General features: G+C 40.5%; 4 protein-coding genes and 1 long non-coding RNA gene across 8 annotated transcripts; 3 read left to right on the top strand and 2 right to left on the bottom strand.

The window, feature by feature from the left end:
• The first annotated feature begins 129 nt into the window (after positions 1 to 129).
• Positions 130 to 11335, top strand: LOC5519022 (histidine ammonia-lyase). The gene is made up of 24 exons (XM_032363953.2): positions 130 to 515; positions 1129 to 1162; positions 1614 to 1653; positions 2026 to 2106; positions 2581 to 2653; positions 3088 to 3154; positions 3471 to 3508; positions 3965 to 4043; positions 4173 to 4219; positions 4288 to 4430; positions 5113 to 5160; positions 5639 to 5690; positions 5867 to 5962; positions 6203 to 6298; positions 6779 to 6837; positions 7023 to 7103; positions 7428 to 7493; positions 7779 to 7857; positions 8088 to 8138; positions 8214 to 8249; positions 8816 to 8950; positions 9681 to 9789; positions 10357 to 10426; positions 10715 to 11335. The coding sequence occupies exons 1-24, from the start codon at positions 281 to 283 to the stop codon at positions 10817 to 10819; spliced, it is 1920 nt and encodes a 639-aa protein (XP_032219844.2). The 5' UTR covers positions 130 to 280; the 3' UTR covers positions 10820 to 11335.
• Positions 11147 to 19781, bottom strand: LOC5519008 (neuronal acetylcholine receptor subunit alpha-3). 4 transcript variants are annotated; one of them, XM_032363955.2, is made up of 6 exons: positions 19563 to 19781; positions 19393 to 19463; positions 14115 to 14254; positions 13625 to 13669; positions 13181 to 13290; positions 11147 to 12983 (listed from the first exon to the last, which is right to left on the bottom strand). In XM_032363955.2, exons 1-6 carry the CDS (start codon positions 19649 to 19651, stop codon positions 11879 to 11881), a joined length of 1560 nt encoding a protein of 519 aa, XP_032219846.2. In that variant the 5' UTR covers positions 19652 to 19781; the 3' UTR covers positions 11147 to 11878. The 4 variants fall into 4 exon arrangements, with proteins under 4 accessions (XP_032219846.2, XP_048581252.1, XP_048581260.1 ...); XM_048725295.1 differs by lacking the exon at positions 13625 to 13669; XM_048725303.1 differs by lacking the exons at positions 19393 to 19463; positions 19563 to 19781 and adding an exon at positions 17860 to 19385.
• Positions 15757 to 16477, top strand: LOC125561282. Its single transcript, XR_007307312.1, has 2 exons — positions 15757 to 16169; positions 16355 to 16477. It is a non-coding gene; the product is annotated as an uncharacterized LOC125561282 (long non-coding RNA).
• A 127-nt stretch (positions 19782 to 19908) lies between the features above and the next one.
• LOC116603031 lies at positions 19909 to 20983 on the top strand. The gene has a single exon (XM_032363957.2). It carries the CDS (start codon positions 20100 to 20102, stop codon positions 20889 to 20891), a length of 792 nt encoding a protein of 263 aa, XP_032219848.2. The 5' UTR covers positions 19909 to 20099; the 3' UTR covers positions 20892 to 20983.
• A 1493-nt stretch (positions 20984 to 22476) lies between these two features.
• LOC5519021 (probable rRNA-processing protein EBP2) lies at positions 22477 to 25697 on the bottom strand. The gene is made up of 9 exons (XM_001638942.3): positions 25439 to 25697; positions 25269 to 25364; positions 24667 to 24830; positions 23812 to 23935; positions 23539 to 23628; positions 23196 to 23271; positions 23023 to 23107; positions 22678 to 22834; positions 22477 to 22609 (listed from the first exon to the last, which is right to left on the bottom strand). The coding sequence occupies exons 1-9, from the start codon at positions 25487 to 25489 to the stop codon at positions 22553 to 22555; spliced, it is 900 nt and encodes a 299-aa protein (XP_001638992.2). The 5' UTR covers positions 25490 to 25697; the 3' UTR covers positions 22477 to 22552.
• Positions 25698 to 26120: the final 423 nt, after the last annotated feature.

Genomic DNA, 26120 nt, shown 5'->3' with positions numbered 1-26120 from the left:
TGTCTTTGTTTGTCTTGCACAGACCCTCGCCTTTTGGCGCGGGAGAACCGTGGGCTGCGTCGGGGGTGTGACTAAAGCTCTCGAATCTGATTCGTTGAATTGTTTCCTACCATGACGCATTTGAATATTTTAAACCCGTCTTACGGGTTATCATCAGAAACGAAGGAAGCGATAACCAACACACCGGCTTTTTACGGTTCTCTCGTCATAATTTTACCGAATTTTAACGCATTTTATTTTCCCAGCATTGTAATTTTACCAGGAACAAAGTCTAGAGACCATGCGGGTAAACGTTCGCATTGAAGGAGAATGGATCGTGGTTCCATGTGAGGAAGACAACAACAATTCGATTCAGTCACTGGTTGATAAATGCCTGCTACGAAGAAAGTCTATTTCCAAACCCTTCGATTCGAATTCCGAGTCATTTGAGGTTCGATTAGCCGAAAGCACTGGCCTGCTCTCACCGACTGACATAGTCAGAGACGTTCTGAAAGACAATGACTTCATCTGGCTTGGTAAGTGAAAATTACTTAGAAAGTGTTGACTTAGAAATATAATAATCAGCATGCAATCATACAAGAGTAATCCACAGTGAAAAAAAAAAAAACCTAATGAATATCTTGACCCAAGAAATATGCAAAGAAATACATACGTCTAACTACCCTTTCCCTACTTTTTTTTCGTGCTTCGGCTTGGCTTTTACGGTCACATTTACATGGATGGTTACATGCGAGGTATATGCAAATGAATGACGCTCTCAAAACTGTCCATCAAAACACGAGGAAAGTAGACTATCATAATCTTGTCATTTTGATAAAAGAGCCAAAAAATTTCAATTAGCTTTGGGAGAATTTTTCTTCATGCCCCCAAATGAAATAGACAAAATAAACGAACCCTTCCCTGGGAGGTATTAACAAACCATTATTATTAATTATCATGATTATTAATTGTTGTAAACAAAGTACAAACTTATGGTTGTATACATATTTACTCTAGAGCAGGTAATAACCGTTTTTGGATAACCTTTAATAGTTAATTTTGTTATAAGACAATGTAGTGTCATCTTTTTTTACATAAGAAAAAAAGTTCAACGCCATTATATTTTTTAACGTTCTTTATTATTTTCAGAAAAAAACAACACTTCTCAGTCTCAAAGAGAGATGTACCCTTTTGATAATAATAGTTGCTTGTTTACCACTCTATTTCGTCATCTTACGTAGCGCGGCCGGTGCGTCTAGCCGGTGTATAAGAGAGAAAATATTACATGGCCGCGTTTAGTTAGTTCTCCCTGCGCATAATGATTATCTCAAATTTATCTTTTAATAAGCAGCTTACTCGCTATATTTTTAATTGCCCAAAGGCTCATTTTCATATGATCAAATGAAACAGGCGATCGGCTCGGCTTACAAGTCGCTTAGGGCGAATCTGAGTTACAAGAGATTTAGGAGATTGTACGAATAAGGCGCTCTCTACCTCCCCACCTCTATAAGGACCAAGAGAAAGTAATCATTCGCTTGTAGAATTTACTTTCGGTAATGATCGACTGTAGGTTATATCTGCTTGATGTTTTCACTCAAAGACGTTCAAATTAGAAACCTTAACTAATTTTAAAGAAATGGTTTGGAGAAGAATCATGTTCCGCTTGAGCCAGAGGTAGGTTGAGTAATTAAGAGCTGCCCTAGAGGTTTTAAGGGGTGGGGGGCGGGGGGTAGGGGTCGTCCCGAGTTCCATGAAGAGAAGGAAACGGGAGCAGCCATGCATACTCATTAGTACCTACTATCTCTAGTTCAAGTGTATTGCAGAACAAACAATTCGATGCCTGCAAGGTCAGTAGGAAAAATCATGCTGTGAAAAAGTCACCCACAACAAAGTCTTCGTGCTGCACTCCTAAATAAATCTGAACCTGTCCATCCAATTTTTTTCTTGATTATTATCCCTTTTTGTTTCGTTCACTTAACAATAGCAGGGGAACGTCTATATGGTGTCATGTATCTTAAATTGTAAAATATTTCTCTTTCTCTTCAGTGTAAATTTGTTGCATTGGACGGCGAGACCCTTTCTACTGATGTTCTCGTTAAACTTGGGAAAGGAGGTCTAAAAATCAAAGTGAGTTTTGTCAGGGTAATGTCCAGAGAAAAAGCAGGGTGGGGTCTAACAATAATTCACTGAGAGGAATGATTTTAAGATGGAAATATTTTGTTTTTCCTTGAGCTCAACCCTAACCTATGACTATGCCTTTCTAGACCCAAACCTTTTTCTATCACAAGTGTGAATTCACACAAGTGGATTCAATTATTTTTAAATGCTTTCCCACGTAATTTTCCATTCCTGCAATAAGCAGGGAGGGGTACGGACCCCTTGCAACCCCCTCTGGACACACGCCTGTTTGTAGGAGGGATCAAATCAGAAATTGTATTTGCTCTGCTACTAAATCACATCTTTTCAGTTTTACAGTAGAATCTCCATATAACAGACTTCCATTACGCTTTCGCTCAACGGACTCATTTATTGAATTCGAGGTTGTCCGTTATAAGGAGGTTTCATTGTATACTATTAAATACTATCTGTTTATCTTTTTAGCTAACAGAAGAATCCGAGAAAAGAATCAACAAAGCTCGGGCTCTTCTCGATGAAATCGTCAGGGAGAATAGAGGTAGGTCGGACATTCTTTTTTTTACCGACTCACGGAATGTCGATTCCTAAATGCATATTATCCACAATCAATTTACTGCACATACAGAGACGCTTTCTAAGAAGATCGCATGTTCTTATTAAGTGCACTATCTAGAAGAGCAGACAAGGGTGTGGGACATACATTATGTAACGGACCTCCAATATGCGGATAGCCTCTATATAAAGGCAGGGGCGGATCTAGGTTTTCATTTCAGGGGGGGGGGGGGTTTGACTCGGTGATAAAGGGGGGAGGTGGCAATGCTGGCAATGGCTTTCTGGCAGGCCAAAGGGGGGGCTAAACCCCCTTAACCCCCCCTAGATCCGCAACTGAAAGGGCATATTATTCGGTCCCTTGGATGCTCGAGGAAAATTCCATTATAATGGTTAGCTGATACTGATCTTGATAAATTGCAGTTTCGTACGGAGTAACTACTGGTTTTGGCAAATTTGCTCAAGTTGTCATCTCCAAAGATAAGCTACAGTGAGTTAAATGGTGATAACTAAAAATAGCAGGAAAGCATTTCCAATAAGGGGGACATTTGCTTAAAAAACACCTTTGACCCATGTGTTGACCTACCAGTTATAATTTTATTAACCACACCGAAGTATATTTGTACGAATGGGCCACACTTTTACTCTCGCCTATTAATTTACCCACAACAAATCCATTGTTGCCAATAACGTGCGGATGGGTACGAGTCAGTAAGACATGTCTTAGATCTTTATGACATTGATGAGTAAAGATGCCTTAGGTAGAAACAAACTCGATGATTAAAAGATTAAAATCTGTATTTCAGAGACCTCCAACAAAACTTGGTTCGCTCCCACGCCGTAGGTAAGATTCGCGAAAAGTAGATTGTGTGATTCCAGAGAAGATGTTAGCTCCACTTGCATCTTCTTCCCAATTGAGACCCCTTATCCATCCCTCAGGATTTTTGCCCTATAAATTTGGTCGAGATACAGCATTTGAATAAAAAGAACATATTGTTTATCCACTGGAAATGAAATACCATCAAACACCCACTTTCGCACGATTGGAATTTCCTCAGAGCCCCCCCCCCCCCCCTCCACCCACACACACACACACCCCTCAGGAATATCACCCCGGGATTGGCCGAAATACAGTGTTTGCCTGTAAAAAAAACGGGGGCTAGATCCCGAAAGACTCCCCGTCATTGCATCTGTGGGGGGTATTGATTTATTCTAGAATTACATTATAGACTATGTCGCTGGGATTTTTTAGTCTAGATCTAATAGTGATATATGTCATCATATCGTCTAAAACCTGCAGGTGTCGGCAACCCGCTAACTCTAGAGAGAACACGCATGCTACTAGCACTGAGAATTAACGTCCTGGCGAAAGGATACAGGTATTATATCGTTAACCTGTCCTGTCTATTCATCTGCCCGTCTGCCCCGTCAAAACATGCTTATATTTGCTTGTCTGATACCCGGCACTATCTCATCTATCTTTTTTCTTTTTTTTTTCTTTGCTTTAGCGGTATCTCACTTGAAACACTTCAACAATACATTGAAGCATACAACAGTACGTATGACATAAAGCTATTTGTAAATCCTGATTATGCCAGTTCTAAAGCCCTCTTTGCTCTGTAGAGTCATTACTCCCACGAGTCCCAGAACAGGGCACAGTGGGCGCGAGCGGGGACCTCGCCCCCCTGGCTCACCTCGCCCTGGGGATCATGCTAGGAGAAGGACAGATGTGGAGTCCGAAAAGCGGATGGGCGGATGCTAAACTGGTAAAAATCTCCCATAGAAAATCTACCCTACTACAGTAAGCAGCCGCCTCTACCTCTTTCATGCTCTAAAATGAGTCCCTATCATACTATCTACCATAGATAATCTACCCCACTAAGCAGCCGCCTCGATATCGGTCATGCTCTAAAATGAGTCCCTATCATACTATCTACCATAGATAATCTACCCCACTAAGCAGCCGCCTCGATATCGGTCATGCTCTAAAATGAGTCCCTATCATACTATCTACCATAGATGATCTACCCCACTATGCAGCCGCCTCGATATCGGTCATGCTCTAAAATGAGTCCCTATCATACTATCTACCATAGATGATCTACCCCACTAAGCAGCCGCCTCGATGTCGGTCATGCTCTAGAATGCGTCCCTATCATACTATCTACCATAGATAATCTACCCTATTAAGCAGCCGCCTCGATATCTGTCATGCTCTAAAACAGCAACAGTGTTTCTAAAATGTTTGCGAATAGAATTGAGGGTGACATCGATAGAACAGGCGAGAAAGACCAGAGTGACAAAGTTAAGAGTGGCTTCGTAGGAGACTACATAGAGACTATAGAGTCTCCAGAGAGATTCCTGTGGCTGACCGTATGGGACCACTAAAGGCAAGCTGATTGAGTATGTGCCTTTCTGTAGTTAATGGTTTTATTTAATGTGCTTTAGGTGCTTGAGGCTCATGACATGAAGCCAGTTGAACTTGGGCCGAAAGAGGTAAAAGTTAGTTATATCCCGCACAATAACATACCTTGAGACAGTTGAGTCGGTGCCACCACCCAATAAACGTTAATTTAACCCTTACCCATACAAAACGCTAAAGAACAAACCGCTTCACAAAATATAAACATTGAAACGTAGAGGCCAATCTTGAATGTGAGTATCAACGAAAAATTACCCCTTTCAATGGCAGATATATGGTGGGCTTAATATACAAACAGCCTCGCCCAAGGAACGGTTCACCCTCTTAATTTCTGGATCCGCTTCGCGCTTGCTGTTGTTGTCGTTGTTGTTGTTGTTATCGCTGTTGTTGTCGTTGTTGTTGTCGTTGTTATCGCTGTTGTTGTCGTTGTTGTTGTCGTTGTTATCGCTGTTGTTGTCGTTGTTGTTGTCGTTGTTGATGTCGCTGTTGTTGCTTATGCCATATGATATAACGCGTGATTTGACATCTTCCTTGTGTTAATGAACTTTGCAGGGTATCGCACTTATCAACGGCACGCAACTCATTACTGCCCTTGGAGCAGAAGGTATGCTCATTTGGCATCTGTTATTTCCAAATAATGCTCCATAATCCTATTATACACAAAACGTCCTTTCTCTCTTTTGATACCAGGATTTCTAAAATAGGAAAGTGTAAGGGGGAACCAATATAAAAACACTTACTGTATGTTTTGATATTCTCTTGCCGTTTATCTTTTTCCAGCGCTTGAGCGATCTTTCGCCATCGCTAGACAAGCCAACATCATAGCAGCCATGTCGGTGGAAGTTCTCAAAGGAAGCTCCAGGGCGTTTGACTTTGGTGAGTAAAAAACTAACAGGCGCGTACCCGGGATTGCCTAAGAAGGGTGCGCAGTCATAGGTATCATATGAAATAGGCATAGTATTTGAAGATTCCTTAATAAGAAACTATCCACTTTTTGGCCGCTAAGGGGGGGGGGGGGGGGGGGGGGGGGCTGCGGCACCCTAGTGCTGTGTACTGCCTGACTAAAGGGATAATGATAGCGGTACCATACCTAATACAAACTCTTTTCCCCATTAGATGTTCACAGAGTGCGTCCCCACAAGGGACAGGGTAAGGTGGCAGAGACACTGCGAGCTGTTCTTCACTCAGACATACATCCATCCGAAATAGCAGGTAACAATACAAAATATTAGTGGGCAAAATATTAGTATGGGCCATGTTTCAGAGTAGCACAGATAACGGGATTTGATATCTCAGCTATAACAGACTTGACAGACTTTCAAAATTGCTCCGGGTATTCATATTGTGAGACCTAAGCCGTGTTGTCTTGAAGAAAGCCATCAGTTCTCTAACCAGCTAACCATATAATCATGCTTCACCCGTGTCGTCTTGTAGAATGCCATCAGTTCTCTAACCAGCTCACCATATAATCATGCTTCACCCGTGTCGTCTTGTAGAATGCCATCAGTTCTCTAACCAGCTAACCATATAATCATGCTTCACCCGTGTCGTCTTGTAGAATGCCATCAGTTCTGTAACCATGTCTTACCCTTGTTGTCTTGTATCAAGCCATCGGTTCTGTAACCATGTCTTACCCATGCTGTCTTGTTTCAAGCCATCGGTTCTATGTCTTACCCATGCTGTCTTCTGTAGAAAGCCATCGGTTCTGTAATCGTGTCCAGGACGCTTACACGCTTCGCTGCTGTCCACAGGTAATACTTTAAATTGTTGTAATCACGGATTGATACTTGCGCAACCAGCGCCATGAAAATTAAGTTTAATGATACTAGTGTGGAATCTAAGTGTTGCTGGAAAAGGTGGTTAGGCTATATGCTATGGCATGACATCCTCAGGATCCAAGTTTTTTTATGTTTTGTTTTATTTTGTCTCTCCGCAGGTGCACGGAATTGTATTTGATACGATCGAGTTTGTCCGGGGCATCTTAACAACGGAGATCAATAGTGCCACCGATAACCCGGTATCCTTCAAACCTATAGCAAGTTCTGTCGATAGGTTACCCCATCTGTAATCACCATCAAACAGGATATTTATATATTGGATAAAGGGATAGGTTAATCAAAGGGTCTTTCCAAGAAATATCTTGGTGCCATAGACCTTGATAAGGCTGTTCACAGATTGTATAAAGAAATCGTTTAACTAAGCGTTTTTTTTCTAAGAAATATCTTGGTTCCATAGTCCTTGACAAGGATATTCACAGATTGTATAAAGGGATCGGTGAATTAAGGGTTTTTTTTTCTAAGAAATATCTTGGTTCCATAGTCCTTGACAGGGATGTTCACAGATTGTATTTGTCGATCGCGAGGAGATCATCTCTGGAGGGAACTTCCACGGCGAGTACCCTGCGAAGGTAACAGCGTGCTTGATCATTTTGAAAGAAAAACCGTATCTTGAAATTCCTTCAAGAATACATTGAACAAATAGAGGGGGTACAATTATTTCCAACAGCTAAAGGGAAAAACTTTACTAAAATCATGCCCCCTGCCTTAGTTAGAGAAGGCAATTCACGCAGGCGTGTTTACGCCCCCACACAATAAAGAGTCACAAAATAGCATCCAATCCCATCGGCTTTTTATCGAAGATTGTTCTGTTTGGAAAAATAGTTTTTCTATCATGATACATATATCCGTTCCAGGCTCTCGACTACCTTGCTATAGGAGTACACGAGCTCGCGAGTATGAGTGAGCGTCGACTAGAGCGTCTCATGAATCCCGGTAGGTATCTGGTGGAGAACCCGTATAATGGGTAGAAAGAAGCAATCTTGGTAGCACATTAAAACCAAGAATTTAATTTCTTCTTTTTTATATTTTGCTATTTTATAATTAGACTATAATTTTGACTAGCTAAATAATTATTACAAACAAATGATGTAAATATTGTGGTCAGACCACATTGACGGGATGGCAAGATTTTGAAAATTACTTTTTTGATAATTTTCTTTCAGCCTACAGCGAACTTCCTGCTTTCCTGGTTAAAAATGGTGGCTTAAACTCTGGTATGATTACGATTAAACTATTTTTGAAAGCCTTCTCCATTTTTGCAACCATTTTGAACATCTTTTCCTTCCCAGGATTTATGATGGCTCACTGCACAAGCGCAGCCCTAGGTAAGAAATGTTAGCCAAGCCTTGTGAAATCAACACCGGCATTGTTTGGGAAAACATCTTAGCACAACTGGGTCCAGCAGTGTTCTATTCATACACCATGTTGAAAAATCTTGCAAATACCTCGCGAGCAATTCATTTATTCCTGGTCAATTTGTGAAACACTCCAGACAATTACTCTCCCTCCTTTTCTGAGGCACCAAGGGTTTTAAAAGGAGTTCTTGCTGCCTAGTCACAGACGCTCTTACAGGGGTTGCTGTATTCGGGAGATGAACCGTTAAAAAAGTTTAATTTTGAATTCATTTTGGAAAGCTTGTAAACAGTTGAATTTATGAACAAAAATACAGGTTCATTAAAAGAATCATGGTCTGTCAGTTAATTATTTTTGCTACATGGAGCAGATAAAATTGTTTAAAAATAAAACACGATAAAGAATCCATTGTAATTAGCCTCTATCTGTCTATTAGACTTGGTTGAGGTCACAAGGAAGATTTTACTTTTTTTATTGCTACACTCCCCATCCTATTCACAGTTTCTAATTGCCAGTACTCCTTTAATATTTTTTCCAGTATCGGAGAATAAAGTCCTATGCCATCCCTCCTCGGTCGACTCCCTCAGCACTTCAGCAGGGCAGGAAGATCATGTGTCCATGGGCGGGTTCTCCGCCAGAAAGGCTTTGCTTGTTGTCGAGAACGTAGAGAGAGGTAAGAAACAATCAGCAAACTATTCGTGATGATAATTGTTAAATATGGCCTGTCGCCGCTGAGCCGTCATAGTTCTTACAACAGTGCTGTTGTTGTAATCTTGCAATTTTTGTTTAGCAAGCCAGTAATGATGCGAGAAGGACACAATCTGATTGACATGAACTTAACTTTGAGTTTTGAGTGTCCTGAGCCTTCAGAACTCGGCAGAATCCCCTAGTTGTTAGATGTGAGGTTCCTATTTCAGTCAGACTGTGATACTCGCAACCTTATTTGCTAATTGTCATGGTGTCCACTGTAACGCGCGTCATGCCAAGGGCTCTGTACATTGGTGGTGTTTTTTCCTTGGACATTTATTCATAGTTTTATTGACCTGTTTGAGAATTGAACTGATGACGCCTAAGCTTTGACATACTTGGCGTACCTGGACATCCTACGGGGGTAGGTCTACCACTGGTCTCGCAAAAAGACTGCAAGTGATAGACTCAATCAAAATCTTCAGTCCTTCGAAGGAATTTCCCTGTCATGGCCGCCATTTTGTTTTCGAGGTTCCAGGCTCGAGGTTGCACAACGACAAATTACACAGGTTTCTGGGTAATGAAGGGAGCATGCACAAACAAAATTCTCTTGGCTCTTCTTTCGGCGAGACCACAGGTAGACCGAGCCGCGTTGGAGAGTTTTGGTACTGGAACAAGATACTCCGTTATTCTAAACCCCTCTGACCATGTTCTAGCTCTCGCCATCGAACTTCTCGCTGCCTGCCAAGGGATAGAGTTCCTGCGCCCCCTCAAGACTACAGAGCCCCTAGAGGCTTTGCACAAACTCGTGAGATCGAGAGTCGAGTAAGTGACATCTGTGCTTATGTTTAGTCACTAATGTCTAGTTGAGCATTTACATAAAGCGGTTTGGTGCTGTGCTTCGAAGCTGATTTTTACCCTGACCCCTAGCAAACAGAAGAGATGACAATTGCTTGCCAGTTGATAAATGTTTCTAGATACGGCCATGTATACTGAACTATTTTTTCGGATCGTGTATAAGAGTAAATCCGCCGCACAAATATCATAAGCAAAAAAAAACTATTTCAGTATTTTAGATGTAACTCATAAATGAAATTGTAGACATTTTGTGGTAGTTGACGTTGATTAAAGTTTGACGTTGAAAATTGGCGTTGTCTGGCTAGCCATAGTCTCCTGTGCATTCCGTCCTAACTGCCAGTCTAAAATACCTTCAATTTCCTCATTCGTGGGAAGGGACTTCAGACCGACATTTAATCCGCGCACAGGAGACGATTTAAGGCTTTTGAATGGAATTTGTTTGACCTGATGATGATGATGACGACGATGACGATGATAAGATTATACTCAAGATGATGTTGACGGTTGCCAATTTTGATTTTAATCCCCCTATAGGCCACTAGAGACTGACCGTTTCATGGCTCCTGATATTGACGCCGTCACACAACTCCTACGGGAAGAAAAGGTATGACCGTAAACATTTCTCTATACAAAAGATAAGCAAAGTGTTCAGGCGGCGATAATTTATAGTGGCACAAACCCGCTTTGCGAAATGTATGTGGCACAAACCCGCTTTCTTTATTAGGATGGTTCCAACGGTTTGGTGACTGATTGTGTGAATCACAGCAATTTTCTCCCTACACCCACTGATGGGAGGTTGGGATCAGAGAAAATTCACACATTTCCAGAGTAGCTCTTGTTGTACGCCACCAGATTGATCTTTGTTGCTATCTTTTGCTTGTTATGTTTTAAGGCTTGGGAGGTAGTCGCCCCGTTTGTAAGAGATTACCGGATAAAGCAAACCAACGGACAAATGGAAGATGGAAGGTACTCCCCAACCTCGTCCACCCTGGCGTAAGCAGTGAAGGCAAGCGGATCACTTGTTCCAGGAGCGACTTGGAAGACAAGCTGATCACTTGTTCCAGGAGCGACATGGAAGACATGTTGATTACTGGTTCCGCCGACTTGTAGACACGTTAATTTCTTGTTCTAGGATTGAATTGGAAGACACGATGATCCCTTTAATGAGCGAACGAAGACCATTCGTTCAATTTTCAAGTAGAGACTAGGAAGACAAGTGTATTGGATTAGAGTAAGGGGCTCGGGTTTTACTTATCAGAAACAGCTTTTACAGCTTTGGTTTAAATCCAATAGGTATTTATGGATGTAATATGAATACAAAGAATCCTTTGAACTCTATTTATTCCTTTTAATGGTTATTTATAAAGGTTAACTAACATTTTATTTAATATTTTTGTTCTGGACCTAGTCTATCAGTAGTATGGTATCCTAAATACGAGCCAACATCAAATTTCAGTTTTTGTATCAGTTGTTGTTTTATGGGAAGTCCAATAAAATTGATGCAATCATGTGATGAATGCCGCGTCTGCCTGGCTAAAGTAACGGAATGTACAGCCAACTCTCTCGCTATTTTATGGACACCTTAGCAGGCTGCCGCCCACAGAACCCCTCTCTCAACCCCAAGTGAACTGATGGAACAAAAACAGGAAGAAAGCTCTGCCAGCAGGGTTACCCATTTGCCGTCAAACCCCCACCCCCATCTCTTTTAAGCTGTTTTATCCATTGGGCGTCAAGACCATTGTTTTCTTTCAAAAATTAAACAACATCTACGCAAACTTTCTTGAGTAAACCCTGACACTGGTCACTTCCTTGTCGAGGACGCAAATCTGAAAAATAAGCATTTCACCTGGTACCGACTCGTGTGACGGATCTACGAAATGTACATTTCATTATAGCAAATCATATCCACTTTGAATCGCTTAGGATTAAATCGATCCTACAATAAAAGTTAAAGTTTAATGTTAAAGTAAACAATAATGCTTGGATAGTTAAATTTTGTAAAATAATCAGAGTTTTAAATACTCAAAGACCGTCAGGCAAGTTGGATCCAGAGTCTTTAAAAAGATCGCACTTCGCTTGGAATCATAAAATAAAAGGCTAACGTCGAACCCAAGATGAGAACAAATGTCACGCGGAAGAACACTGCATCAAGCACAGTGGCAGCATACCGCCACTCGCCTGACACGTGTTCGTTTGTCTCTCTCTCCGCCCAGTGCTCCGCCATTGCGCGGACATAGTGCAACAGCTCATCTAGCTGTTCCTGGCTGTTGCTGACCACAGTGGCTGACTCCGATTTCTTGACTGATTGATAAACGTGACCGTTGTCTACTCGCATGCGTTGATCTGTTTTGTATGGAACCTGATCTTTCAATTCTAAGTGTGTGCCTTTAAGCTTTCCCCGAGAAAGAAGCGAGCGTATTTTATCGCCTCTCGTAGCTGATGATTCGTCGTTTTTTGGTGGCTTCATCATCAAGAGGGGACCAAGCACCTTGAAGATTAGTTTCTTGAACCAGCTGGACATCTTGATGTTGGGATCCTTGTTAAAAACCTTCAGTATACAGCACGTGACGATAAGCGAGCACGAAACAACGCACATGACCAAGAAAGAGTACTTGCCGATCAGCGGGATCACTTCGGAAGTCCTAGGCACATTCTCGGTAAACACGAGCATGAACACAGTCAAACCGAGCCAGATTGTTATCACCAGTCCTATGCGTTCTCCAGACTCGAGAGGGAGCTGGAACGAGAACACTGTCAATGTCGCTAGGACAATACACGGCGCTATAAGATTTGTCAGATAAAATAAGACTTTTCTTCTGATGTGCATAGTAAACGTAATGTCAATGAAGGGGTCTGGACAACAGCTGTACTTGACCACGTTCCTTACAGCGCGCATGCCCAGTAGGTCCCATTCCCCGCTCTTCGTATACTTGGAAAGGTCAGCAGAATCCCCTTTGCTCGTTAAATTAAGCTGACGTCCCGAGTAACTCCACGACCCAAACTTCATCTTGCAGAACTGCTCGTCGAATGGGAAGTAGGTGATGTCGATTGCGCAAATGCTGTGGATCTCTGTTGGCGCAAACCACTCTGTGTAGCCGTTATGCATGATTGTCGCACGTGTGTCAAATTTGTAGATGGCACCAGTTTCGCCGAATCCGATACTGTAGAGAAAGGCAAACAGTACGTTAAAAAAAAAAAAAAAAAAAAACTTTATACGCGAAATGACTCCCCCCCTCCCCTTCCAACATCAGCAGTAGCACTAGCAGAAACACACCTACACTACCATCACTGTGAGTTCAGTATGACACGAGCCTTCGTCTTCAACAGTACGCGGGCCTAATATATTATTCAAACTTACTTGTGGTAAAGGACAATGTCCGGCTTCCATATCATGTTGGGGTTCACGTTGATAGACGTCAGCCCGCCGTACATTTTTGGGTCCCAGGTGAGGAAGGGATTCACCCATCTCTGAAAACAAATGAGCACCGAAAACACTTGTGAGCTCACGAAAGAATCTTTTAACGGTACCTCGCGGTGTTAAACATCTCCTAAGCGGCCATTGCATAAGCGGCAGCGGCCAGCACTTTCCAGCAAATCGATAAGTAAGGAAATGAATTTCCTGTGGCAGCGGCTTTAACTGTGAGTAAGGCAGTATTGTCATCAGCTTCGTTACTTTTCCTGTGGACCTCCAGAAAGCAGCAAGCCTCTTAGCTCGGCCCCGAGGATACTCGTTTGATAGAGGTAGCATAAGACCATGTGATGCACAGCCAGAAAAAGGAAATGACTGGCAGTATGCGCTCACCTGCCTAAACCACACCTTGCTCTGCAGTATTTGGTCCTTGCTGTTCTGTTGGTTATCAAATATACAAGCTATATTGCAAGTTAAAGGGCTAAACTGGAATTCTGAATGGTTGGGGGTAGTTAATGACCATAAACGTTTTTGGTGTAGATCTAAAACACTATGAGAATGTTAGCAGTAGGCATGGGGTGACTCGGAAGGATGGTCTCAACTCATTTGGCAAATGAACCCACCCCCTTTACCTTCTTATCAAACATTGGCTATTAATGCATGATTTGGTTTTCTTGGTCATCTGCTTTTAATAATAACAAAGGTCTTTTTGGTGTCGATCTACAACACTATGGGGGTGTTAGCAGTCCTGTCGTAGCCAGGGGTGACTCGAAAGGACGGCCTCAACTCATTTGGTAAACAAATTCCCTTTTCCTTCCCCTCAAACATTGGCTAAGAAAGGCCCGATTAGATTTTTAGGTCATCTGCTTTCATGTGCACTTACCAGGTTGATAAGCTGGGCGTAGGCCATGTCAAACTGAACCTCGATCGCTTCGCTCTTGTTCAGTACAGGACGTGCCTCCTTGTTGTAGTCTTTGAATAAGTCATTCAGGAGTCTGTGCTCCACGTCCTCTGTATGGTCCACTTAGAACCCGCGAAATACAAAGCGTCATGGTTGAAAGACAGATAACTAAAACCAGCGCCCTTTTGCAGGTGTAAGCCTTATAATATTATTGCTTACACTACCAGGTGCGGATCCAGGAGCTCCAAAGGGGGCAGAAGCAAGGGTTTCAAAAAGGAGGGGGGGCGGATTCAATGTTCTTTCGTGTATTTCCTCATATTACTTGTCATTTTTAAGCCAAATATCTTAAATTAGGGGGGAGGGGTGCTCGGCCCACCCTTAAATCCGCCTCTGACTATTGTGCATAATGCCTTTCCTCCACGGACCCAGGACGTTGTATTTGTTCTAGAAGTAAAGTTTTGCGCAGGCCACTCTCAGAAAAGTCTCAAATCTTAACGTGGGCCACGGGAAACGTTATACGAGCTGACTAGATGCACAACTGACAACGGAGCCCCATAAAGACGGCTTAATAAACTGCTAATAGTTTAATTATGCTGGAACCATAAAATTTGTTGGTGTATGACTTAGCCTTGTCACGCTAGTTTTAAAGATATGTTATAGGATCATAACAAAGACCAACAACGGTCTTCACCTTCGTTGACCCTTATATTTGTTGCTCTCGAGACAGGCCGCACTGTTAGTTTCAGGGAGTTATTTTTACTCCACTCGGAGAGTAAAAACTACTCTTTGCGGTGGAGTACTTTTAAAGGAGTAATTTGAACTCCTTTATTGGAGTAAAAACTACTCCACTGAGGAGTAATTTTTTTGTTTACTCCCTTAACGGAGTAAGTTTTACTCTGCTGAGAATTAGTATCGAATGTTTATTAAAAAAAGAGTAATTTTCACTCTTGTTGGTCAAATAATGGAGTAAAAAGTACTCTTTTCTGGGAGTAATTTTAGCAGAGTGAAAACTACTCCAACTATCTGAAGTGAAAAGAGTTATTTTTACTCCAGATGGTCAAGAAATGGAGTAAAAAAATACTCCTTTTAGGTCGTAGGTTTTGAAGAGTAAAAACTACTCCAGCCATCTCGTGTTGAAAGAGTAGTTTTTACTCCAGCTGTATCTTTTTAGAGCAGTAACAAACCACTCCAAATATATAAAATAAAGGGAGTTGTTTTTTTACTCTGAATTAGCTGAATTTAAGAAGGAAAACGATAGTCTTTATTATATAAGACAAAAGATAAAAATAATAATTTATCGTATCTATTGGTATTGAGACAAAAAACTCTACCCTGTGCCTAGGAGTTTCCTAAGATTTCCTAAGTTCGATCAAAACAACAAAATATGATTAAACTTCCTACAAATTCCTAGGATTTCCTAGTATAAGCAGTAGACCAGAAAATGGAAATAATTTGGATAAGAAAATCTTAGGAAGAAGATTTGAAGTTCTACAATTTAGGAACTCTTAGGAAATTCTTAGGAAATCCTAAAAGAACATTTTCAATACAAGAACAGGCCTCACCATACTTGCATATATTGTCAGCTATACTACAACAATAAGAAATGTAATCAAAGACAGGCTTGGATCCGAACATAAGTTTTATGTGGTGTACTTTCAAAATTCGCTCAGAATAATTAGTACTGCATTTAAAAGAAAGATAGGTAGGGTGATAATTGTATAAAATTCTTAGATCCGATTTGAACATTATAAAATCATATATATTGTTTCTAATAGAAATGCTACTTGAGATTATAAAAAAAAAGAAGTCCCGCTTTGCAGATAGAAGACGGCTCACCAGGGCTCGTAAAACCAAAATGTACCGGGCGTCCCTCGCTTTAGTGACCGAGAGGGGCTTGGGCCCAAGGCGCAAAATCATAACGGTCGAACGGAAGCCATTATCATAACCTCCAAACAGATAGCCGTTTATTCCCGTCTTTTCTACGCGTAATCCACCTTTTTTGAGGATTTGATGGCAGAACATGGATTGAAGTTAAAGGTTAGTGTGTAATGGGCTTTATAATGTGATAGGTTCAATACTAAATGTGATTTTTGCGACCAACTTCAGCATCAAATCATCGTTCGTGAGCGGATTTCTCGAACTAGACTGATATGTTTTGTGATTCTTTGTTATCTTCCAAAGCAATACTACCTTCTTATGTGTTTCTCTTATTATCCTTGCAGGACATTATGATAGAGATAGTAAAATGTGCTCGAGTTGAAAGCCAGAAAAGAAAGAAGTTTGAGGTATAAGGAATGTATCAATGCGTAAATCGCAAGAAACGAATAAAAACTTTGTAAACTTAAGTTATTCACTAATCACTGTACTTACATCTAAAGCGCCTATGCTTTATAAACTGTTACTTGAAGCACAAAATTGAATAACTTAGCTCAGTAAAAACCTAGTAATCAGTCTTGCACCTAAAATTTGTCCAGATATTTATTTTGAATATCTAATGTTAGTGTAGTTGGTTTTTGTCCGTATACTCTGATCACAGTAAACCCTGCATATGAAGAACCTAGTTATCTTTTCAAGCTAGCCTACCAGGTTCAAATTTAAATGGTGCATATAGAGGCATTAGGCTTCTAGCTTCTTATCTGAATATAAAAAGATGGAGGAGGAGGCAATTCTTTTGGAAAACCGTAATGACGCCAAAAAGGGTAATGTTAAAAAGCTGTTAAAGTTGTTATAGAAAAATAATATTGTGTTATGTTTGTTTCAGCTTTGTTATGTTGGGACACTTGTTAGTAATTTTGTCCAGGATACCTTATGTCAAATGACTATTATTTTTCAAACATTTTTTCAACTTATATTTTTGTTATTTTTTAAACTGAATTGTTTAATTAAATGATTTGTCAAATTCATAATAACGTCTTTTCCTTGGTGTTTCTAAATTACTCTACTTTCTCCAGTATTAACCCCTGAAGTAGGTGGAGTTTAAACGGCCATTTTGTAAAAACAGGGGGGAGGGGGTTGAAATCATCCCTTTAGTTACCCAATTAGTAGGGGGAAATAACAAAATAGGGAGTAAAAATTGACTCCCATTTTGAGGGCGAATTGTACTCTTTTAATGGAGTAACTACAAGCAACCTAGTAAATTACTCCACTTAGCTACCCCCTAAAGTGGGTAAAATCTACTCCCCTGAGAGAGTAGGAAAAAAAGGAGTAAAAAATAACTCCATTTTGAGGGTAAATTGTACTCCTTTAATGGAGTAATAGCAAGCAACCTAGTAAATCACTCCCTTTAGTTACTCCCCTACAGGGGTAAAATCTACTCCCTTGAGAGAGTAGAAAAAAGGGAGTAAAAAATTACTCCATTTTGAGGGTAAATTGTACTCCTTTAATGGAGTAATAGCGAGCAACCTAGTAAATCACTCCCTTTAGTTACTCCCCTACAGGGGTAAAATCTACTCCCTTGAGAGAGTAGAAAAAAGGGAGTAAAAAATTACTCCAAAAAGGGAGTCATTTTGTACCTCGGTTTTTTACTCCCCTTTTGGAGTTAAAACTACTCTCTGAAACTAACAGTGCGGGTGGTCTTAGCGGAATCTATTCGCAGTAAAATAATAAAAGCTACACGCGAAGTAACTTAAGGTTCGGCATATTCTTTATAGAAAGAAAGTTATTGCATGTAAACCAGTTACCGGGACAACAGAATAAGTGGGAAAACATCCTCGTTTGAATTACTAACCGTGTTTGATCTCTCATTTTCCTGACAAGTGTATTTGAAGTATTATGCGAATCTCGATATTTTTTTCTGTAATCTACAATTCTATGTCGTGTTATGTTCATACACACTTACTGCATTTTGTTTAGCAAGGTTAGAAGAAGTTGTCAGTATGTTAGAAGAAGTTGTTAAATGTGTCGTTAACAAGTATGAATATTGTACTTATGTACATCAAATATTTAAAAACAAGAAGCTTGATTCTCAGCCCTTTCTGCGTCCAATAAGGCGGTAAACTGCTTCCTTACCTGACAATGAAGGGGACACAAACAGAAAAGGGAGGAGTGACAATAGTAGTGGAGCCATTCTGTCACACTTTGCGTCTTAATTTACGTTTGCTTTAAGTTGCTTCTGATTTGTGTTTTTACTCGCTGTTCATAACCGTATTTGTTAGCCTTCGCTAATCATCCTTAATGAAAAAGCTTTACAAACACACACAAAGGCTCCTTGTATTGGCGATTGGACGCCTGATTATTGTCGTTTAATCCCTATTCAGAGTTTTAAGGAATTTTTCATGGTTGGATAAAGGACTTAACAAAGCGGAATTAATGTCGAGTCAGTAGTGTTTTGTTGTGTCCTTTGTTCTTATATAGAATTGTATCAGGAGAATGTATCCTCAGTTCCTAGGGTGCTCCATGCTGACTTTGCCATTCTCAACATATTGTAGCAAGCTCTCCAGCTTTATTTGGGTTTTTCATCTGAAAGCATATTTATTTCAGCCAAATTTGTATTGTAGCGCTACACAATTGATAAACAGGAAGTTTTGAGACCGTCCATCGAAAAAAAAAACAGCGAATCGTCGACTTTCTTTGCAAAATATCAAGAAATTTAATGGGTCAAGAATTATTTTTGGTCAAGTGATTAAAACCCTTAATCGATTTTAGAATAGCAAATAGCAATATAGTAATTAGTGAATAGTCTAGGCGAGTAGTATTCTAATCAATGCAGCCAAAATGCCGTGGCTTGGATGAGCCACCGTATAGCATGTTATCCAGCTTTCATATGGAGTTATTTTGATTTTTTTTTATCGAACTTGCCAAAATACGCTCAAACCTCAAAAGAGAGGCGTCTAGCGACCACCTTTAGCTCTTTTAGTACTGACAAGAGACCATGATATAATAAGAGAACGTCATGGTCTCTTGGTACTGATCTATAGTACTGCTGTATTGATCTACAGGAAATAACCATTACAATAGCCTTTATTATCATTAAATACCCCAACCTTCCAAAAGTGATTAAGGAAAATTTGTGCTAAAGTTCTTAAAAAGGTTTTTAATATTAAAAAGAAAACACATACACAAAATATCAAGTATGCTTTTTTAGTTGTTTAGTTGTTAAGAAGAAGCTTGTCGACACACTCCATATTGGAGGTCCGCGTTAAAGAAGAGCAAGGTAAAATTTGTTAGGGCAATTTTCAGGAAAAATATTACAAATTTATTTTCTAGATTTTATTCTCTACAGTACAACCACTGGCAGTCTAGCTGCAGTCTAGCTGCTTATCATAGGAGGTCTCAGTAGTCTGTTGTCCTTTGTGCGCCCACTGGCTAAATGTGGTAAAGCAGAGGTTGCATCTGGGGAAAAAACGTTGCATCATGCATCTTCTTCCAGGTAGCGTGTATGATTTTTGTAACCCCCCTCCCCCCCTTTACTTTTCTAATCTAGCAAAATACCTTGACATGTGACATGGTGATGTAGGATAGACGGAGATAGGATCTCTGCCCCTTATTTTGATTATCTTTACAAATAAACGACTTTTCATTGAACTATACTATACAAACATAAGCGAAAGCGGAATGCTTGCTAATGATCAACTGTTCCATAGCCTTGCCCATGCACACTCCCTTGAAAGGCCAAAGGGCATCAAAGGGTTTTTTCCAATACAGACTTCCTTCCGGTTACATGGGTTGTTATTTTAGGTATCGCTATTAGCGTGTGTCAGAGCATCTTGTGTATTGGCTTTTGTTCACTGAATTGCAACAAGAGGAACTGTAAATTATAACAACTGCGGCAACAATAATCACTTTATAGCAACAGTGATTCGCTCATGACATAGCATCATCACCCACAACAGTCATCATACAGATATCTGTCAAGAATTGCGTAGCTTGGGGGTTGAACATTCGAATATAAAAGAAATAAGTATTGGACTTTCACTATTTGCCTTTGACGTTGGTTCAAGAGTTTAAACAACTTCGCACTAGCAGAATATGGCTGGGAACGAGTCTCCTCAAATTCTAAGATCTCTCAGTGTGGACAACCAAGATCTAGCTCGTTTTCAAGAGAACGCTGAATATATTCTAAAGAACGTGGGCGAAGGTAAAATTCTGTACAATTCCGGCGTAAAAAACAAGTATCACTGGCGTTCAATGTGCTACGCCAGTCAAAACTTCAGAGCCTATTATGCTTTAGAGACGTTTCCGGCAAGGCAGGAACTTATAGCCGAGGCCTTCAGGACTGCAAAAGAGCGCGATTTCGTTCCCAGGGATTACTTTAAAGGGATCAATAAGGTGGCTAGTTTCGGTTGTGGCCCTGGCTCGGATTTATGGGGATTTAAGGAGTTCTTAAAGGGCGAGTTTGCTTATAGCATTAGTAGAGGGAATAAATTACCACGCTTCACTGGGTTCGATAGCGAGCTTGGTTGGATGCCGTTCGTCGAGGCTCTAGATTTCGAATTCTCGTGTAAGGAGATCGATGTGGGGTTTCTACGCGAGATGTTGCCCCAAGATGTGATAATCATGTCGTACTTCATAAAGCCCGCGCGGGTAATGCACAGACCGCCCGATGAAGCGCGAGAGTTCTGGGAAGAGTTAGAGAAGAAAGCCAATCTCATAATGGTCGTGAATGAGCACGATCCTGAGCTACACACGGTTCTAACGAAACGTGGATATGACGCGTTTCAACTCCAGGATGAACTCAAGCAGTGCCCGGCGCATGTCTATTGTCTGTACCAGAATGAGTTCGCACTGCTCACGGCGAGGAGGCGAAACATCAGACGCTAGACATCACGAAGAGCAGTACTAAATCTAAAAAAAAGTTGTTGGGAACTAAAGGGTCGTAGCAGCCAGCAACAACCTACTAAATGTTCTCTGCACGAAAGTGAGTTTGAATCTTTCGTGAAATTCCCTTTGTACCAGTCCCCAAACACTGATTGGCCACTTTAAAAGAAACTTATCGGTGGCTTCGGGACCTTGCTTTCCCTGCTAGCAGAGGCCTCTTTTCTCTGTATTTCGCTGGGCTGGAGGCTTTGAATGGCTTCTTTTATAATTCGTCGCGTGATATTTCTACTGAATGCGGGCTTATTATCCCGCAACGGATATACGCTTCACGCATGCGCTAGTCATTGTGGGCTCAAATAGTGGCCAGTAATTAATGAACGGAGCATGCGCTCTAGATCTCCCGTCCATTGCGACCCATGGCAGAGGTCTTTTCCTCGCGAACTCCAGCCCAGCGAAATACAGAGAAAAGAGGCCTCTGCTAGCAGGGAAGACCTTGCTAGAGCAACTCAAAACAATCAAATTTGTGGCGAGACAGATTGTTTTGTAGGTGGTAAAATGTGTTTTCTATACCCCTCTTAACTTAAAATGTAAGGCATCACGTCTAATGCGCAGAAAAATGTATTCTACCAAATACTAGATGCGGAAGCAGCCAACATCTCATCACTTTTCCCAATACATAGCTTGATACGATACATGTTGCATTGGAGTGGGCGGCCTAAAACAGCATTGACAGGCCCTACAAAGCTGCCTAATATCCTTATAACTGTTGTCGAATCGGTCTAGAGGAAGTTTATGTGTTTATCTGAGAGCAGTTTTTATTTCTGTTATGTAGAAGATAAAATTACTAATAAAATTCAGAAAGCTTAAAAAAACCCTCAATTTTTCATACTAAATCGAAAGGTTGTAGGACCATTTAACTTTTAAAGGGGAGGGAGGAAGGTCCCGAGAAAAAAATCCTGCAAGGAATTTTTACAAAAAAAAATATTATGCATCACAAATGGCTAAAAAATATTGCAAAGAGGAAAAAAATACATGAAAAGTTAATGTTTTCAGAAGTTTCATGTGCCTGACTCCCATTCAAAACCAAACCCTGTTCACCTCCAGAGATGTCTACAACCAGCTAGATGCCAAATACAGGAATGACAGTACATTTACAGTACAATTACAGTGCAGCATTACTGGCTGTTTGTACACCATGTTGTTTAATACTGAAGGGAGCTTCTCCAACATTTCCTATGTATTACGGCGAACTGCGAAAGGGAGACGCTGATGCTGACTTCTCTTCACAGTTATTTAATGAACAAGGTCATAACTTGTTCGTCTTGTTTGCACATGAATACCTAAGTTTCCTGTGGTCCATGTTCAGCCTCGGAAATCTATGATTCTTTCAATACATAAAAAGATTTTCAGACAGTTTAGTTTTGTCTCCTGTTGTAGCTTCTTTCCTTTATTGAGTGGCAGAATGTTGAATAAACCGTGGACCAAGGAAAACTTGGGTTTAAAGATCCTTGAAATCTGAAGAAACATAGCATAGGACAGCCTTATTGCAGCTGTGGCCACTTCCCTGAGGGCCTGAGGGTTAAAAAGATTATCCCTGGAAAGGTTTGAATGTAACTGTAGAGAAATATTTCCAAGAACATCAAGTTCAACTCATGTCAGGCTGATCAAGATTTCATTTTCTTTCTTCTTGATTTTCCAGGCCGTTGATTTTTTCTTTTCACCTGCAAGCATACATAATTAACCATCAGTAAAATAACCAAGCAAAGATGAGGTTGTGTAAGTAACTCACCCCTGGTTTGTTGGGTTTTGGTGCCTTGCTATGTTTTCTGGAGTTGAATGAGCTAACATCGGACGTGCTCTTTTGGGTGTTCCTTTTTATATTCCTTTTCTTCCCACCAAATCCAAACTTCTTGTCTTTCGCTTTTCTTTTGTGATTGATTTGGTTTCTAAAAAAACACACATTTAAAAATTTCTGAAAGGTTGATCTTTTAGATGTGTAAATTGAAGTTGAGAAGATTGATATCCAAGCGTTATCAAAGTGATTTAACATACCAAGTGATGCGAGAGTTAGGAGAAGCTGTGCAGGAGATTCATTTCTACAAATGTAAAAATTTAATCCTAGTGTTTAGCCTACCTTTGCTGCGGTTTTCCTTTTGATTTAGATTCTGCATTCACATCAAAATCATCCTCTTTCATGAATTCTGGAGCTGCTTGTTTACCTGTACAAGGAACATGAAAAGCTATAAAATAGTATCATGCTATCAACTGAAGAAAAACCCTCTTGAGTTTGCACACTACAGTACATACCTTTTCTGTATTTCTTTACTGCTTCAAGCATATCTTTTTTCTCTTTTTGCCTCTTCTCTAGGACTTCTTGCTGGACCTTTTTTTGGAAAAAAAAGTGTTTTGCATCTACTGTATCTAGTTCCATGGAAATACACGGTGGGAACAAGGGGCTGCATTGGAAGCCCATACTAGCTTTCCCCTGAAATCTAACAAGGAATGGCAGTCCTCCTCTTCTTTTTAATGAGAGGTGCCCTCTCTGAACTAGTAGAATATTGGGCTTGCCCTGAATAAGGATATATCATCCCTGAGTTAAATACATGTGATTACACATGTCCTTTTAAGGTTTTAGTCTGTAGTTCTTTACCTTTTTGCCATACTTCTTTATTTCTCTTTGCTTCTTTGCCTTTTCAGATCGCTCCATGGCTTGCTGACGGCTTAAAAGTTTTGATCTAACCTGTAAAAAGAAAAAAAGTTCATACGAAAAATAAAATATATGATGCCCAAGTTTGAATACAAGATGTAAATAATATAAATCTTATTGAAGGTTAGGGTTTGAAATGTCTTTTGTGCTAAACAACATTCATTTGGTTGACTGTACTTTATGAAGGGAGTTACGTGTCCCAGACTTATAACATACCCTTTGCATGTGGTCATCTGTTTTCACCATCTCTGCAAAGTAATCCTCCGGTCTCTTTGTGGACACCCTAAGCTTTTGAAGTTTTAAAAGGCCAAGCTTAGCTGCCTCTTGGGCTTGTTTGTAACTGTAAAAAATATGATACATGTGTTTTACATCCAAAACACACTGACAGATCCAGGGACTCTCGGGTAATAAAGGTAATTTGAAGAAAAGCCTAAGAATCTCTTAAGAGGTATAAGATAGGGGAGAGATGATGGCTTGGGTTAATGGGAGGAGATGGGTAGTAACAGCAGATGAAGGGAAAAGTCTGAATACTTGTTACAGGTAAAATGTAGGAGGAGATGGGGCAGAGTGGGGTCAGATCTTGATTCCTTTAGATTGAAGCTAAAGAGTGCAGGTTAATGCTAACCCAGGGATGAATGCCTTATCCCTAGGATAGCACCAGCCTGCCCTCTAGGAACTGGCCCCAGGCCAGGTGTTTAACATCACTTTATAGGTCAAAAGAGAAAATGGGAGCAGGGGCAGATCCAAGATCTCAAAATGGGGGTTGGATGATGGCCGGATAGACGGCATTTAACTGAAACAGTGGTTCTTGGTAGGTCACTACATTTGTCCAGCAGCAAAAGTCAAGCAGGCAGATGGACAGTACCTCCCGTCCCTAAGACATCTATTTTCTTGAAATAAATACCTTTCAATTTTTTTTATTCAAACAGGGGGGGGGATATCCACCCAATCCGCCTCCCCTGTATCAGCGAGGCACTGGCCCCTGGACATTCTACTCTATTCCTAGCTCTTTCAATATTAGCCATATTGTGAGTCAAAAAACATTAATGTATTTACACTACTATTCCTTACAACATCATTTCTCTCTTGAAGTCATCATGTACCGAGGGGTCTGGAGTTGTAATATCTTTGGCAGTGTCATTTTCTTCGTCAGCTGTAGGCTTATGTGTTACATCCATTCTCTCAAGCCAGTCCAGAGATTGGGAGATCTGGTCATACTTGCGTTTGAGTCCCTCCTGTGTAACAATGAAAGGACAAGTGTGATATACAGTATTCACTGTGATATACTTAATGCACCCTAGAAGAAGATCAAGTTTACTTTAGGGTATGAAAGGAATAGTAATACTTCCAACAGTTATACTGGGAAGGCTTAACAGAGTTAGGCCCCAAATCAAATCCTTGAGAATAAAATACAAGCGAGTACACGGTTGCACAACTTTGTTTTAAACTTCTTTACTTACTAGTAGATTTCTAAAAAAAAAAAATGATTTGCTTTATCAGCAACTTTGCTACTCTGTCGCTCGATGATAAAAAGAGGGTAGAGATTTTCGTACCTCTGCTTTTATTCCATGGGCTTTTTCGAGTAACACATGATCAAATTATCCCCTAGATACTAGATTGATTACATGAGGTCCAAAAGAGTTGATATTTTAGAAAGAATCGCCTACACGTACCACATTGTTGAAGGGCTCTCTCTGAGCACGTGGTATAAATCCGGCTGGCTTGTTCAAGCCGACTTTCAAATCACCGCTTGCAAAGGCTTTCTGCAGCTAAAATTGGTTGCAGAAGCACACACTGTTAGCTGCTTATCTTTTAATTTCCTTTTAAAACAACAGATACAAACCTCGACGTCAGAGTCTTCGCTAGAACTATCATCAAACCCGGTGTCGTCCATCGTAAAGATTTTGTTGTGATGGAGTTGGTTGTTCGAGATTTCGCGTGAAAACTGGAACGAGACACAGGGAACCCAACATAGAGGCGTATCCCCAACAAATGAGTGAAGGATATGCGATTTTTTAGCTGATTTTGTTATAGAACCAACAAAACTACAATCCTTATGGATCCTTATCGAAGCTCTTACCGAAGCTCTTGCTCTTGATCAATGGTATAAACTATTCAATGACATTCTAACTGTGCACGCGCCGAACATCGCATAAAGCGCCCTCTTAAACCTGATTGGTTCAATGCTGAAATAAGTGCTGCAATTAAAGCGCGCAACTGCCTCCACCGCATTGCTACTTCGCTGAAAACAGACACCTCCTGGAGTGAATATCGCCGCGCGCGAAATCATGTTGTTCACAATAAGAAAAGCTAAAAAGACCTTCTATAATGATGCAATTAAGAACAACCTTGAAAATCCCAAAAATCTTTTGAAAATAATACGTAACATCTCTCCATCAAAACATGTCAATCTCCCTAATCGCTTAACTGTTAATGACACTTTATACGAAGACACTTTTGATATAGCTAATTATTTCAATGAACATTTTTCCAATATATCTTCTCAAGTTTCTATTGATGCTGTC

This window comes from Nematostella vectensis, chromosome 1 (genome assembly GCF_932526225.1).
Source record: "Nematostella vectensis chromosome 1, jaNemVect1.1, whole genome shotgun sequence".
NCBI classification, from domain to species: domain Eukaryota; kingdom Metazoa; phylum Cnidaria; class Anthozoa; order Actiniaria; family Edwardsiidae; genus Nematostella; species Nematostella vectensis.
Note: the sequence above shows the minus strand (reverse complement) of the source record. Positions and strands in the feature narration are given on the sequence as shown.